The sequence below is a fragment of the Ahaetulla prasina genome, chromosome 2, assembly GCF_028640845.1.
Source record: "Ahaetulla prasina isolate Xishuangbanna chromosome 2, ASM2864084v1, whole genome shotgun sequence".
Classification (NCBI taxonomy): Eukaryota; Metazoa; Chordata; class Lepidosauria; order Squamata; family Colubridae; genus Ahaetulla; species Ahaetulla prasina.
In genome coordinates, this window is record NC_080540.1 from 278,598,072 (window position 1) to 278,613,569 (window position 15,498).

The 15,498-nt window shown below is 41.8% G+C and overlaps 1 protein-coding gene across 1 annotated transcript in view; it reads right to left on the reverse strand.

Annotated features, from left to right (window-relative positions):
• Window positions 1-15,498, reverse strand: part of EGFLAM (EGF like, fibronectin type III and laminin G domains) — a 148,863-nt gene that overhangs the window by 48,886 nt on the left and 84,479 nt on the right. Inside the window, exons 8-11 of the mRNA XM_058170037.1 lie at window positions 12,694-12,809; window positions 8,584-8,926; window positions 6,807-6,907; window positions 2,688-2,788 (exon numbers count right to left, since the gene is read on the reverse strand). Of these exons, the coding sequence (XP_058026020.1) occupies window positions 2,688-2,788; window positions 6,807-6,907; window positions 8,584-8,926; window positions 12,694-12,809 (661 nt within the window). The remainder of the gene's footprint in view (window positions 1-2,687; window positions 2,789-6,806; window positions 6,908-8,583; window positions 8,927-12,693; window positions 12,810-15,498) is intronic.

The window sequence follows — 15,498 nt, forward strand, 5'->3', positions numbered from 1 at the left end:
AAAATCGTTCAGCTTCAGGACGGATTGGATCAAAATTGGGTAGATCCAGGCGAGGGTTCTGAGGCCCGTCTTGTTGAGGTGGTTTGGGATGACTTTGCTCCTGTGACTTCCGAGGACATGGACAGGTTGCTGGGTAGGCTGAGCACCACATGTTTACTGGATCCGTGTCCCTCCTGGTTAGTACTGGCTACTCAGGAGGTGACGCGAGGCTGGCTCCAGGGGATTACAAATGCTTCTTTGCGGGAGGGGGTCTTTCCCGCGGCCTTGAAAGAGGCAGTGGTGAGACCCCTCCTCAAGAAGCCTTCCCTGGACCCAGCTGTTTTAGGGAACTACCGGCCAGTCTCCAATCTTCGCTTCACGGCGAAGGTTGTTGAGAGTGTGGTGGCATGTCAGCTACCCCAGTACCTGGATGAAGCTGTCTATCTAGACCCGTTCCAGTCCGGCTTCCGGCCCGGATACAGTACGGAGACAGCTTTGGTCGCACTGGTGGATGATCTCTGGAGGGCCAGGGATAGGGGTTATTCCTCTGCCCTGGTCCTATTAGATCTCTCAGCGGCTTTTGATACCATCGACCATGGTATCCTGCTGCGCCGGTTGGAGGGGTTGGGAGTGGGAGGCACCGTTTATCGGTGGTTCTCCTCCTACCTCTCTGATCGGACGCAGACGGTGTTGACAGGGGCAGAGATCGACTCAAGGTGCCTCATGTGTGGGGTGCCGCGGGGTCGATTCTCTCACCCTCCTGTTCAACATCTATATGAAGCCGCTGGGTGAGATCATCAGTGGCTTTGGGGTGAGATACCAACTGTCGCTGATGATACTCAGCTGTACTTTTCCACCCGGGCCACCCCAGTGAAGCTGTCGAAGTGCTGTCCCGGTGTCTGGAGGCCGTGCGGGTCTGGATGGGGAGGAACAGGCTCAAACTTAATCCCTCCAAGGCGGAGTGGCTGTGGATGCGGCACCTCGGTACAGTCAGCTGCAGATGCGGCTGTCTGTCGGGGTGAATCATTGGCCCGATGGAGAAGGTACGCAACTTGGGCGTGCTCCTGGATGGTCGGTTGTCCTTTGAAGACCATTTGGCGACCGTCTCCAGGAGAGCATTTTACCAGGTTCGCCTGATCCGCCAGTTGCGTCCCTTCCTGGACCGGGATGCCTTATGCACAGTCACTCATGCTCTCGTTACCTCTCGCCTGGACTACTGCAATGCTCTCTACATGGGGCTCCCCTTGGAGGGCACCCGGGGACTTCAGCTAGTTCAGGACGCGGCTGCGCGGGGTATTGGGGGGGCGTCTCGGGGCTCCCACATAACACCTATCCTGCGCAGACTGCACTGGCTACCTGTTGTTTTCCGGGTGCGCTTCAAGGTATTGGTTACCACCTTTAAAGCGCTCCATGGCTTAGGACCGGGCTATCTACGGGACCGTCTACTGCCGGCTTCTATCTCCCATCGTCCGGTACGTTCCCACAGAGAGGGACTCCTCAGGGTGCCGTCAGCCAAACAGTGTCGACTGGCGGCCCCCAGGGGGAGGGCCTTCTCTGTGGGGGCTCCGACCCTGTGGAACGAACTTCCCCTCGGACTTCGACAATTACCTGACCTTAGGACCTTTCGCCGCGAACTTAAAACTTATTTATTCCGTATGGCTGGACTAGCCTGATTCTTATATTTATTGGATGGGTTTTTAAAATTCTGTGATTTTATGGGGAAGTACGTTTTTTAATATTTTGGGCATTTAAATTAGTTTTTTAAGGGATGTTTTTAATTATTGTATGTATGTATATTTTATCTGCCTGTTCACTGCCCTGAGTCCTTCGGGAGAAGGGCGGTATACAAATTAAAATATTATTATTATTATTATTATTATTATTAGTCATTGCCGACTCTAGGGGCAGTGCTCATCTCCGTTTCAAAGCCGAAGAGGCAGCGCTGTCCGAAGACGTCTCCGTGGTCATGTGGCCGGCATGAGTAAACACCAAAGGCGCACGGAATGCTGTTACCTTCCCACCAAAGGTGGTCCATATTTTACTACTTGCATTTTTTACGTGCTTTCGAACTGCTAGGTTGGCAGAAGCTGGGACAAGTAACGGGAGCTTCACCCCGTTATGTGGCACTAGGGATTCAAACTGCTGAACTGCCAACCTTTTGATCAACAAGCTCAACGTCTTAGCTAATGACCACCATGTCCCTTAGTCTTATCTCTTAAGTGTTAACAATCCCATATTTTCATAGCCTTAGTACTTCTACAGAATCTAGCACTTAAAAAATGTCCTAGCAATCGTTATTTTAATCTGTCCTTTTATGTTTCTTTTACTGTCGGCATAAGAAAAGGTCTTTCTTGATTCTTTTTTTTGACAAAAGGACTTCAAGGGTTTTGAATCCTCTAATTGTAGACATGAAAAAGAGAATGTCAGTTAAATAAATAAGAAGCCATCAACTTCCTGAAATGATTTGAAGATTCACAGAGTCTGCCTTGATGTCCCAATACAGCAAGGGAATACTCCCAACTCCCTGATAAGAGCTAACACTATGGTAATAATTCCATATATGAAATTAAGCTGCCACTGAGTTGATTGACAAGGCAGAAGACTGTAAGTTATTTGTCTCCTGACCTTGTGCTTATCTCCACTTATTTTTAAGTGAACAATCTGGAAAGAGTAAAAAGATCCTGTAGCTATTTTTCTTTATTGCTTACCTGAATTGAACATTTTGCCTGATGATTGCCAGTGACATGAAATCACCCCGACCATGCTCATTCTCTCCACAATACAGAAGCAAACCATCCTCTCCTTCTGCCTAGGAATGCAAAAAGAAAATCTAAAAGTCATTTAGAAGTACAGTGGTACCTTGGTACTGGACTGCTTTGAAACTCGGCAAATTTGGTACTCAATGCATTTTGACGTGAACATTTTGTCTTGGTACTCATCACTTGTTTGGTACTGAACACACAAGCTAGATGTTATGTCCCCCTCCCCACTTCACAGAGAAAACGCAAAGACACGTGTCTCCCAGTCTTTTATTTGCTACAGACCTGATTGTCTTCAGTTGAAAAAATACTTGGCAGTGACCGTGCAAAAGCCTGCCAAGTTCTGAGTCCATTATCTTGTGTCCAAGATCCGTTGCCAAAACTCACTGACAAAGTCCTTTAACTCTCCAACAACCGAGCTGCAGTGCACCTGTCGTGTCCCACTCCTCCGCTGACGGCCGGGTCGGGGAAGTCCATATCAAGCGTGCCTCTGCAGCTCTGCCAAAGTCCTATCAGAGTTCTCAAGGCAGGCAGGAGACCAGGAAGTGACTTCAGCAATCCAAGTTAGACTTTGCCTGACTCAGAGAATGCCAGAAAGCAGATCCTTTATATAGGCCATGGGGTGTGGCTCCATGACTCAGCACTTATCCAGGCCTGCCCCTCCCTTCCTTTTGGTGACGTTGCCTCTCCATTCTCTGGAAGCGTGGGTCTATCCATTGCATCGTTTCGTCTCCAGCTGTTGGTAATCTCAGCTCGTGGCTGGCTTCAGGCGCACATGCTATCGGAGGGAGGTTTGTTTGTTTGGCCTGTCCAGGCATGGTGCCAGGGCTGGGGGCTGGAGGCATGCCAGGACATTCTTCCGAACTATCAGCGTCTGGCAGGAGATAAGAGGGGCCTGGCTGCGGCAGGGGAAGCGAGCGAGACACAACAGCACCCTTGGTAGCTTTTTTGTTCATCACAAGGCCCACATGGCAGCTCCACCCACTTTTATACTCTGTGGGGTGTGGCTTAGTGACTCAGCAATCTCTGAGCCTGCCACACCTTTTCCTCTGCTGCGTACGCTTATCTTTTCGTCACTGCCTTGGATCAATCCAGGATTGATCATCATCAACTGGGACTTGAGGGGTTGCCAGGGAAGAGGAGGGTGTGGGAGAGGGAGGCCTTGTCAGCTCCTCCTCCTGGCCTGCAGCTGGAACTTGGGGCGGTGCCAGTGAGGAGGGTCGTGGCGAGGGAGGCCTTGCTGGCTCCGCTCCCTCACTCTCCAAGTCACTCTTCTCCATGAGGACATGTTCGGGGACCGGAGTCACAACACTAGAACTTGGCAGTGTCGGTCACCTTGTGACTAATACATTATTCCCAATGGGAAAAATTTGTTTGGTACTTGGCATTTTTGGTACTCATCATGCATCCTGCAATCAATTAACAAGTACCGAAGTACCACTGTGTAGTATAAAGCTGGAAAAGGTATAGATAGAGGCATCTGAAAAAGCGGACTGTTCTCCATTAAATGGACTGTACCATGGTGTGTATGGGGGGGTCTTTATTTCTGAGCAAATAAAATAATATGACTAAAGTTATGCATCAAGTGAAATATGTAGACAAAGTAATGTTCTTCTACTTTTATCATTTAGAATTTAGGGTCATGGACTCAAATTAAATGTAGTGATTTAAAACCATAAAAAGAAGTGGGGCAGAAGTTCCTGCACAAAACGTGGAATTAAATGTTATCAGATGGAGTGATGGTCACTGGTATAGATTGGTTTTTAAAAGAGAACCAGACGAACTCATGGACTAGATTGTCAGTCTTGACTGCTGTAAATACCCAAAGATCAAAGGTGGCAGTTTTTGTGTGTATACCTTTGAGTCAGATTTTGACTCCTGGAGTAATCTCTGCCACTGCCTGCTTCCTATGACTGAGGGAGGATCAGAATAAGCACAGTCCCAGTTTCACTTAGGAAGCACTTTATTTAATGACCAAGTTGCTGGTCCCAATTGTGGTCACTAAATGAGGACTACTTAAATGTTCTTCATTTGATACTGTTCTAAGTGAAGCCTACCAATCGTCACAAATGCAGTTGCATTTGTCTGCCTTCAAGTCACTTTGTGATCCTCGCAGACATCCTGAAATAGTCACTGCAGTTTTCTTGGAAAGATTATGGGAGATAATTTTCCACTGCCTTCTTCCTAGGGCTGAGAGTGACAGGCCCAAAATCACCCGTCTGGCTTTGTACCCAAGGTGAGACTAGAACTCAGGGGCTCCAGGTGTCAGGGTTCCAAGTAACAGACCCAATGAAATCAAAACTCTGAGACCCGGAATTTCCTCAAAGTAAGAATTAATTAGGAATGCCATACTGGCACAGCTGGTGAAAACCTGTCTCTGAAGGACCCCACCCAAATCAAAACCCAAAGTTCTTGCTCCCAGGTCACATGTCCATCACATGGTCCAATCAGGTCACGGTTCTCCTTCAGCTGCCTTTGGCCCACGCCCTCCAAACACCGGTAGGGACACCCTTGGCTCCCACAGGAAGAATGTTATTTTGGCTACAATTCCCCCAGTTATCTCTATCTCCCCCACTTACATTGCCACAGCAGCAACCGGGCTTGCTGTGGCAGTCCTGAAGACTTCCAAAATGGTTCCAGGGCTGACACCAGATTTCTAGCCTAATGCCTTAACCACTACACCAAATCATCTTCTAATGAAAACATTATTATACTGTAGTACATTTCACTACTTTCTGATTCATCAGACATGGACATTTCTGATATTACCAATGATTTATTTATCTAAAGTTTCATGTCCTATCTTTCTCTGATTAAAAAAAGCCCCGTAACCTACATGTTTGTCATCCCCAATTAAAATTAAAACCTAAATAATTATCTATTGTATACATTTTGTTTCATTTCATTATGAAACAAACAGAATATTAGGTTATATCATTTTGCATTTGCAACTAAGCGCAAGTCACCAAACAGTAGTCTCTAAAAAAAAAATTAAATCCCAGATTTCTACATATTAAATCAAATATTCTATTTACTATAGTGCACCTGTTTCTATAGTTTCCCAAAAGCACATAATCTATGGAGAGATTCAACCTGGAAATAAGGAGAAATTTTCTGACAGTGAGAGTAATCAACCAATGGAACAAAAGTGCCTTTGGAAGTTGTGGGAGCTTCATCACTGGAAGCTTTCAAGAAGAGACTGGACTGCCATCTGTCAAAAATAGTGTATGGTCTGCTTGGGCTGGGGGTTGGAATAGATGACCTACAAGGTCCCTTCCAACTCTGTTAATTTGTAAATATGGGTAGGGTTGCAACATTCCTTTTTAATATATTACATTCCCATATCATTATGGAAAGATGTCTAATCTGTCACTTCCAACATTTCCGATCAACATGGTTAGTCACTGGGGAACATGAAAAAGATTAGTGATTCTTCATAGTGATTTCAGTCTAGCAAATGCCACCAAATTAACATATTTACAGGATCAAATCAATGAAACTTTCTTCCATGTAGATCCATATTAGCATGATTACATTCATTTGAAAAAAAAAATTCATGGGATATTGGGTTAAAAATTTGGCCAGGGGTGTTCACAGGACACTATAAAAAAAGGAGGTCACAATGACATAGTTGAAGCTCTGCCCATTTTTAAAGTGTAATACAAAAACAGATGAAGTTTCAGTCATATCATCTTGACTGCTATCTTTATTTTTTTTATTATTATATCTAATAGTTTTTGACCAATTACCATTCCAGTGTTAAAAGGGCCAGTAATATATAGTGCGAAATGGGAAACTCAAATGAGCTTTTCAATTTGACTGTAAAACCATGTTCTGATTTAACTAACTTTTGTTGATTCTGTTAAAATTTTGGCACATTCTGCATATCAAATACACTATTTTATGTTGCTCTCAAACTGAACGGCACAGAGATGTTCTGCAAGTTGCTCACGTTTTCTTTTCTTTCTAAATGTATTAACAGATTTTCTTTGACTCATTTATCTGTTGGTTCAAATGTTGCATAGGTTTTAACAAAGCCTTTTTTAGTTGAAGACTGCATACACTTACCATAAATTCAACAGTAATTTGGAATGTCTGATAGGAATTCTTAAGAGGCTCAAAGGAGACATAGGAATATCCAAAGAATTGAGGATACTGAATATTAATATCTGAAAGTCAATAACAAAAATATTGCTTAGCAGTTAATCATCGAATAACAGACTGTAGTCCAGGTCATGGTTGTCCCAAAGGTGCTTTTTCAGGAGGCAACTGGACTTCCTTGTTTTTTCTTTGAAGACATTTCGCTTCTTATCCAAGAAGCTTCTTCTGTCAATATCAATATATATGTGTATGAGAGTTCATGACTGGGATAGACATGGCAACAGGTCAGCCATTGGGGACTGGCTGGAATAGGACATGGTAACAAGGTCAGCCAATGTATAGGCAGAGCAACTAAGTCAGCTGTTTGGTAGCTGAAACAGCTTGGAGCTTGCGCATGGCTTAGGTTAACTAATATGTATAAATATAAGTTGTGTGCTCCTATTATTGTCCTTCCTTCTGTTAACTGTGCTTCTTTGATTATGCTTTTGATTCTGAGAACTGCTCTTGGTATTGTATATATGTCTCATGTATATTTATGTATATAAAGAAGTTTCTTATTTAATGAATCCTGCTACATCAGTCATCTGTGTGTGGTTCCTGGATGTGATTTCTGCAACAAATTCTGAAAATATTTATTATCAATATTATTCTCCAATATTTATATTGGAGAAGAAGACTTCACTGTCCTGTCAGAGCTGAAGGAGCTTCTTGGATGAGAAGCTAAATGTCTTCAAAGAAAAAACAAGAAAGTCCAGTTGCCTCCTGAAAAAGCACCTTTGGGACATCAAATAACAGAATCAATTTTAAACATTAGATCACAATACAATCTTGGTACATTTAGCATTAAATTTTAACAGTCACAGCCAACTGCTTAAATTTTCCTAACTGGTCCCTTCATGCCAAAAGTTTGAAGAATCACATATTTTCCCCATCTTTTTGTTCTAAGTGTAATTTTAAGAACAACAGCTTCAGTCCGTTCCTCATTCAAATGTCAAACCTTCAATGCAGGTGTGAAATGCTCCCTTTTGGACCGGATCGCGCAATCCGGTAGCGATCATGGCCGGTGGTTCGGCGATCCGGTAGCAATGGCAGAGCAAAGCTCCGCTTGCCTGCCCAGGTGTCATTAACCAGGAAGTAATGTGTTTTTTATCTTTTGCGCACGTGCAGAAGTTTTTGTGCATGTGCAAAAGTTCGGAACTGCACGTGGCACGTGTACTTCCGAACCAGTAAGGAAGGTAAGTAGATTTCACCCCTGCTTCAATGCAATAGTTTACTTTAAGGAAAAAAGTGCATGGCAAAATCATAATATATGGAAAGGTACTGGCAAAAGTTATGAGAATTCAGAAACAAAGCCAAGTCTGCGACACCCCAAAACTGTGACGCTGACTTTGAACATTCATAAAATAGAGGCCCTTAGAAAACTCACAATAAGAATACAATTAAAAAAAGCCATTTCTTGCTTTTTGACCTAAGCAGCTGGTCATTAAAGTTATATTGCCTCTCAAAAGGTATGCTGTTTACTCAACCTAGATAGTAGATATGAATTAAGTTCCCTCTAGGTTTTTGTGAAACCCACCATCTGCCCAAAAGCCAGCTGTGTCTTTTCCAGTTATGGTTCTTCTATGCTTGTAAATGCACTAAAGTGTCAAATCAAATATATGAAATGCTGCTCTGGAAATCTGTCCTGAACAAAGAAATCTTCAGAATGTACAGAGAGTTACCAAAGCTTTCCAAGCAAACCAACCTTCTGAACAACTCTCCCCTCCTTTGCCAAGGTTGCAGTGGCAACGAGAGCCGCTCCGCTCATAATCATTGATGCAAAAGCTGTTGGTGGAGCAGATGGTTTCATCACAGGACTGATCAGATTGTCGTACAACTGAAGTCCCGCTGTTCCTCCTGATGGCCTTAGCGGTAATGCTGGAAGGGATTGTAGCGCGTGGTAGGAATGTAGTTGTTGCCATAGAAGTGACAGGATATGTAGTAGGTGAAAGCAGCCCGGAAAGGAGTTCTGCATTAGATCCTTGTATTAGGTTGGTTTCAAGCAAAAAATTTGTATTGTCTCCTTTGCTGGTAGGAAGTGGTTTGAGCTAATGAAAAATTCATTAAAAAACATGTTCAGTAAGGCCAAAGCTCGATACTGCAGTTCTTTCAGCGAAATGTTAATCATGAGTAGGATAATGATATGCAATAATTATTCAAACTGATATGATAGCAGTAGAATGATTTGCTGCCAAACGTCTAGGATAGGAGCCTCCTACTGTGTCATCTCTTAAGGAGAAGAAAGCTTTAATTACTTTGAGCCAGAATACTGACTAAGTGTTAATCTTCACATCCTCCTAACCATAATTGAAATACGTTCTGGTAATTATTTTTATATGACATGGCTCATGACATTGCCTTTATTCCACGGTTTAAACACCTTCTCCTCCAATCACTGGGGCACTGGATTTCATAGCTGTCTTGGCCGGGACTGCAGAAGAGAGAAACACTTGGCTTTCATAGACATATTGGCCACACTGAAGCCTCCAAGATGGCCTCAGTCAGGGAGAGGAGACTAAAGATAGCTGGGGTTTTGTAGCAAAACAAAATACTGTATTTTTTGGAGTATGAGATGCACCGGAGTATAAGACGCACCTTAGTTTTTGGGGAGGAAAATAAGAAAAAAGCAGATTGGCGGGTGGATCACCTCCCAGAATACCCCCAATCAGCTGTTCCCAGAGGTGAATTTTAGCATCAAGTTTGTTGGTCGTGAGCTCTGTGCCTTGCTTTTTTTTTCAGCCTCTGAAACCTCTGTGTCAGAGGCTTTTTTTTCTGCCTCTGAAACTTCTGAAACTCAGTTTCTGAAAAAAACTTTTTTTCCTGCCTCTGAAAGCCTCTGAAACAGAGGTTCAGAAAAACAGCAAAGTTTCAGAGGCTTTTTTTCTGAAGCACTGTTTGGAGGCTTTTTTTCTGAAGTTTCCTTTCAGAGGCTTTTTTCAGCCTCTGAAACCTCCATTTGAGAGCCTGGGCAGGGCTACAGTATAAGACGCACTCAGATTTTCACTCTCTTTTTGGGGGGGAAATGTTACGTTTTATACTCCAAAAAATATGGTGTTTCTCCTGAGAACCAAGGACATTCCCATGGGTGGCTGAAAAGAGGAGGAGTGAAGTTTCCAAACAACAGGACAGCACCTTGATTGGAACATGTGACTGTTTGGGAAAGGGGGGAAAAAACTTAACTTTTAATTAGGTGTAAACCACGGGAATCTTTAGAGTCGGTTTTCACCAGTCTGTGCCAGTATGATATGTCCAATAAATCTGTTCTTTGAGGAACCTGCTTGCCTCAGAGTTCTGTTTGCTATGGGTGTATTATTTGGAACTCTGACACATATCTGACTACGTAATGCCTGATCAGTGTTTTCTCAAAAGCTTTTGAAGAAGACACACTTCATATACACCAGTTTAGCAAATTTTTTTGAAATAACATTTTAATGTTCTTTTTAAAAACATGGGGCTTTTGAGAGAGCATTAGGTCTGTGTTAGACATGAGAAAGAGATCAGGTATACATTGCTGGTTTTGTCCCCAGTGAGTATGTTTTCCATTATGTCACTTGTTTTCATACACCCGTGAGATCTGTTCTCCTTAATTGTTAAATCCTTTAATCCTTTACTGCTTTAAAGTTTAAGGACAGTATCACTTTACCAGTCTAATTATTGTGACAGAATAGGACTCAGCAACTTGGGCTACATATTTCTGTCGGTTAAAGAAGTGATGGATATAATACTTCAGTGTGGTCTACTGAGTGTGATTTTAAAAAGCTGAAATTATTGCAGGGTTTTTTTTTTATTCCCAAGAAACATAAGCAACAGCAGTAAGGGAAGGAGTATCCTTTCTTACAAAACACAATAACTTTGAATCATCTCTTGATCTGACTGAAGAGATATAGCTCAGGAAAACACGCGCCTGTAAAAAGCCATATGCTCCTGCCATAATATCTCTATTCAAAGCATCTCATACAGCAAGCATGGGAAATATTTTTGTCCAAGATTTTGAAATGACAGTGCCAACAGAACACTGTTTTTTTTTCCACTCAGTGTAAAGCAGTTTCTCACATCTCCCTTATCCTATCGTAAATCACCTCCCATGGTTGTGAAGTTTGGCCTGTCCTTCAGGAATATTACGATAAGGTAACAGTCTATTCATATTTTCTCTGAATGAATAGGGAGAGCGGAAATCGGGATGCTATCTGCAGTCTCTAACTTTGGAGTGAAAATGTTTTGGAATACAAAGCTAACCTGAATTTTTTCAAAATACTTTTATTTTTCCTGATAGTTTTCTTTTTCTTACAAACCCCATCCCCCAAAAACGGCACTTGGTACACTTTTCTTTACATATTTTTCTTTATACAGGTACACCTCAATTGAGCCCAACGTTTCTATTGCTAAGTAAGACATTCGTTAAGAGAATTTTGCCCCATTTTATGACTTTTCTTGCCACCGGTGTTAAATGAATCACTGCATTTGTTAAGTTAGTCACACGTTTCTTAAGTCAATCTGGCTTTCCCTTTGACTTTGCTTGTCAGAAGGGTCACAAAAGGGGATCACATGACTCTGGGACACTGTAACCATAATAAATGTGAGCCAGTTGCTGAACATCTGAATTTTGATCATGGGACCATGGGATGCTACGACGGCTGTAAGTGTGAAAAACGGTCATAAGTCACTTTTTTCAGTGGTAGTGTAACTTTGAATAGTCACTAAATGAACTGTTGTACGTCAAGGACTACCTATATTTAAATGATGGCCAACCATCTAATGAAAGAAGGTCTTTGATGCAAATAACAAAACCTATAAAGTCCAAGTAGGTTAGCAACCAAGCCAACAACTCAACAGTGCCAATGGAAAAGTGTCCTCTACTACACCTGAAGGTAACACACTACCTTAAGGTGTCCCAAATCAGGCTGTTCTTGCCTCTGGAGTCTTGATATTGTTCCTGCCCCATTAGCATCCTTCACCTCAGTTTACTGCCTCATTCTGTCTAATGACAGAGGTGGCCTGTATAGCTGCCACCTACTGCACTACTGCAATTTTAAAAATATGGGGGAAAAAAGAATAATTTATTTCTTCCTCTACTAACAGTGAGTTTCTTCAGCACCTAGAAAGGGGAGGACAATTTTGAGGTACTTTTGATTGAAATAAAGTCAGTATAAATCGGGGATGTCAAAATCGAGGCCTGTGGACCAGAACCGGCCTTGCGATGTGGTCAGATGCAGCCCACAGGGCCATCCTGGAAAATGTAAGGGGCCAGCCCATGCCACTTCAGCTCGATTTACCCGTGCTGCTTCAGTCTGGTCTACTGAGTGCAAAGAGGAAATATGCCAGGAGTGTGGAGAGTGATGTCAAGCTGGCCACACTCACCCAGTCGGCCACACCCCATGAGCGGTGTTAAGCTGGCAATGCCCACCCAGCCAGCCCCCGAGGTCAACCACAGCCCTGATGCAGGCCTCAATGAAATTGAGTTTGACATCCCTGGTATAAATGAAACAGAAGTTATGCAAAAGGCAAGGTTCAGTTGCGTAAAGGAAAACTCTGCTCAGCTTCCCTTTGAAGCAATTATTCTCTTCCCCCTCATTCATTTTGTTTCAGTGAAAACAAATATGTTTGAGGGGGGAAAAAATCAAAGGCTTCAGAGGATCAGAGAAGGAAGAAAATGTTCAGACTGAGTCAAATGCAAACAAATACTTAATATACTGTAGCCTCAGAGCATATATTTGTCAATAGACTCATATTTGATCTCTATTTAGGTATTCTTGTTTAAACACTGCACTGAAAATGTTAAGCATCCAAAATGCCAGGGTGAGACATAGGGATGTACCTCATCGATATAAATGTCATAGTCTGAATCATCAATGTCAATTCCATCATCATCACCATTTCCAGACTCAGTCATGTATGGATGTCCGTAGCTTCCGCTCCCTAACACTTCTGGGTCTGAGAAGATAAAACTGGCATAGTCACAAATGTGTGTTTTTGATATAGCGTCATTTTCATATAAGGTAAATGCAGTAAAACTGGCATTTTTTGAGAAATGTCTTTGGCAAATGAATAGAATAGAATAGAATAGAATAGAATAGAATAGAATAGAATAGAATAGAATAGAATAGAATAGCAATAGCAATAGCAATAGCAATAGCAATAGCAATAGCAATAGCAATAGCAATAGCAATAGCAATATCACTTAGACTTATATACTGCTTCATAGTGCTTACAGGCCTCTCTAAGTGGTTTACGGAGTCAGCATATTGCCCCCAACAATCTAGGTCCTCAGCAGGATGGAAGGCTGATTCAACCTTGAGCTGGTGAGATTCGAACTGCCAAACTGCTGGCAGCCTGCAGTCAGCAGAGGTAGCCTGCAGTACTGAATTCTAACCACTGTGCCATCATGGTGAATAGAGTAGAGTAGAACAGAATAGAATATAGAACTTTATCGTCACTTTAAATGTACACTAATCAGCATACATTAAAATGAAATTTGTTGCATTCAGCTCTCAAAAAATAATCATTATGCACATACCCACATACACACACATATATGACACAGAAAAACATCACAGTCTAGTTCGGATGTATACAGGGCAAAAAAAAGAAAAAGAATCCTGCAAATTTACAAGATGGATGGCATAAGCAACAAAGCTGATACAGAATCTAGTAATCCTGCTGTAAGTACTTTGAAACCTTCTCCCAGAGGGGAGCAAAAGAAAGAGGCTGTGAAGTGGGTATGTGAAATGGGTGTGTGGGGTCTCTAACAATACTTCAAGCTCTAAACACACAGCGCTTATAAGCAATATCCTGAATATCGGGAAGCGAGCGTCCTATAATCTTCTCAGCTGTCCTCACCACTCTCTGTATGGACTTTCTCTCTGAGGCACTGCAACCACCAAACCAAACGGTGATGCAGTTTGTTAAAACACTCTGAATTGTGCCTCTGTAAAAAGTAGCCAGGACAGAAGGAGAAAGATGTGCTCTTCTCATCCGATGCAGGAAATGCAGACACCGATTTGTATGCTTCACTAAATAGTGCATAATTCTTACTTCATAATACCAAACATTGGCAAAATTAACTTTAATTTAATTGTGGGAACAAAGAAGTTCCACATACGATTCCAGAAAACAATAATTATTCTAGTCTATAACAAATAAGAGATTTACATAGTGGAAATGAAAGTCAATTCAATATATTCTTTTGGATGAAAAGTTGTACATTAGAATTCAGATATATATTTTTGTCAAATATGAATATAATTTATGAATCATGAAAATTGTATTCCACAAAACTGGTCCCTGATATCAAAAATATTGGCTTAGCATTTATGCAGTGATTTTTTGTAAAAATGTGGCACTTTGTCCTTATCCAGTTTGTGAATAAAGATAAAGATTGTGTTATTTTTGGGCGTTATTGAAATACAAGTTTTTATCTTTTTGCATCCTTTATATCAGGGGTCTCCAACCTTGGCAACTTTAAGACTTGTGGACTTCAACTCCCAACTCTGGGAGTTGAAATCCACAAGTCTTAAAGTTGCCAAGGTTGGAGACCCCTGCTTTATATTATTATTATTTAAAATGGCTTTTTGTATTTTCCTCTCCTTGTTCAGTTCTGTTGTTTTGTGGTTTTCTTTAAAGCTGATTCTTTAAAATGGATATAGATAATATTGCATTCCCAATATTACAAATACTTTATGAGCCTAACAGAGCTCTCCTAGGAAAGTGTATTTCATTCTAGAATTATCAAATGTTTTAAAAGGGCCATGAAGGACATCCCTTGGCTCACTCGAACTTATTTTTGTACAGATCTTCACTGTGCAATGAAGATTAGCACTTTTAAGGCACACCTCCATCTGTGTAGTCCTATAGCCATAATTAAGGATGGGGAGGGGACGGACTCTACAGAAGGTATTGAGAAAAAAAACCCCACACATTCCATTCTAACAACTATTAAGGGTTCTGTTAATTAATCCAGTTCTAACAAGTAAGAACCCGGTTAAGCCTTTTGCTGTTGCTAATTTAAGTGGTAACTCAGTTCAGGAACTTCAAAAAGTTCTGAAGCTACCTTATGGAAGAGTTAATATCAGAAATTAGTCATATTTGAAAAGTAGCTGAATTCTTGGTCTACACAAGGAGATTCTGTCTAATGGCTGTAACAAAATGAAAATAAGTGTCTCAGCATCCAGTGACTAACTTGTTGGCCTTGGGAGTGGAAACATTAGTGTTACTAATTAGTTTTACTAAACCACTAGATATGTGTAACAGCCCTGCTATGCTTGTGTCCTGTAGCATCTGTCACCAAATAAAGTTTATCCCATATACTAGAAAGTGTGCTCCCCAAAGTATTTTACTTTCATTGCTATTAAGAGCCATGGTGGCACAGTGGTTAGATTCTAGGTTCTATCAAATCGCAAGATCTAAAATGGACAGCTAACATCAAAAACATCATTAGAAAAGGACAACAAAGAATGTTCTTTCTGCGCCAACTCAGGAAGCTCAAACTCAGCCTTCCATCCTTCCAAAGTGGGTAAAATGAGGACCCAGATTGTTGGGAGCAATATGCTGTAAACCGCTTAGAGAGAGTTGTGAACCAGTATATAAGTGTAAGTGCTATTGCTAGTATACCAATGACTGCATC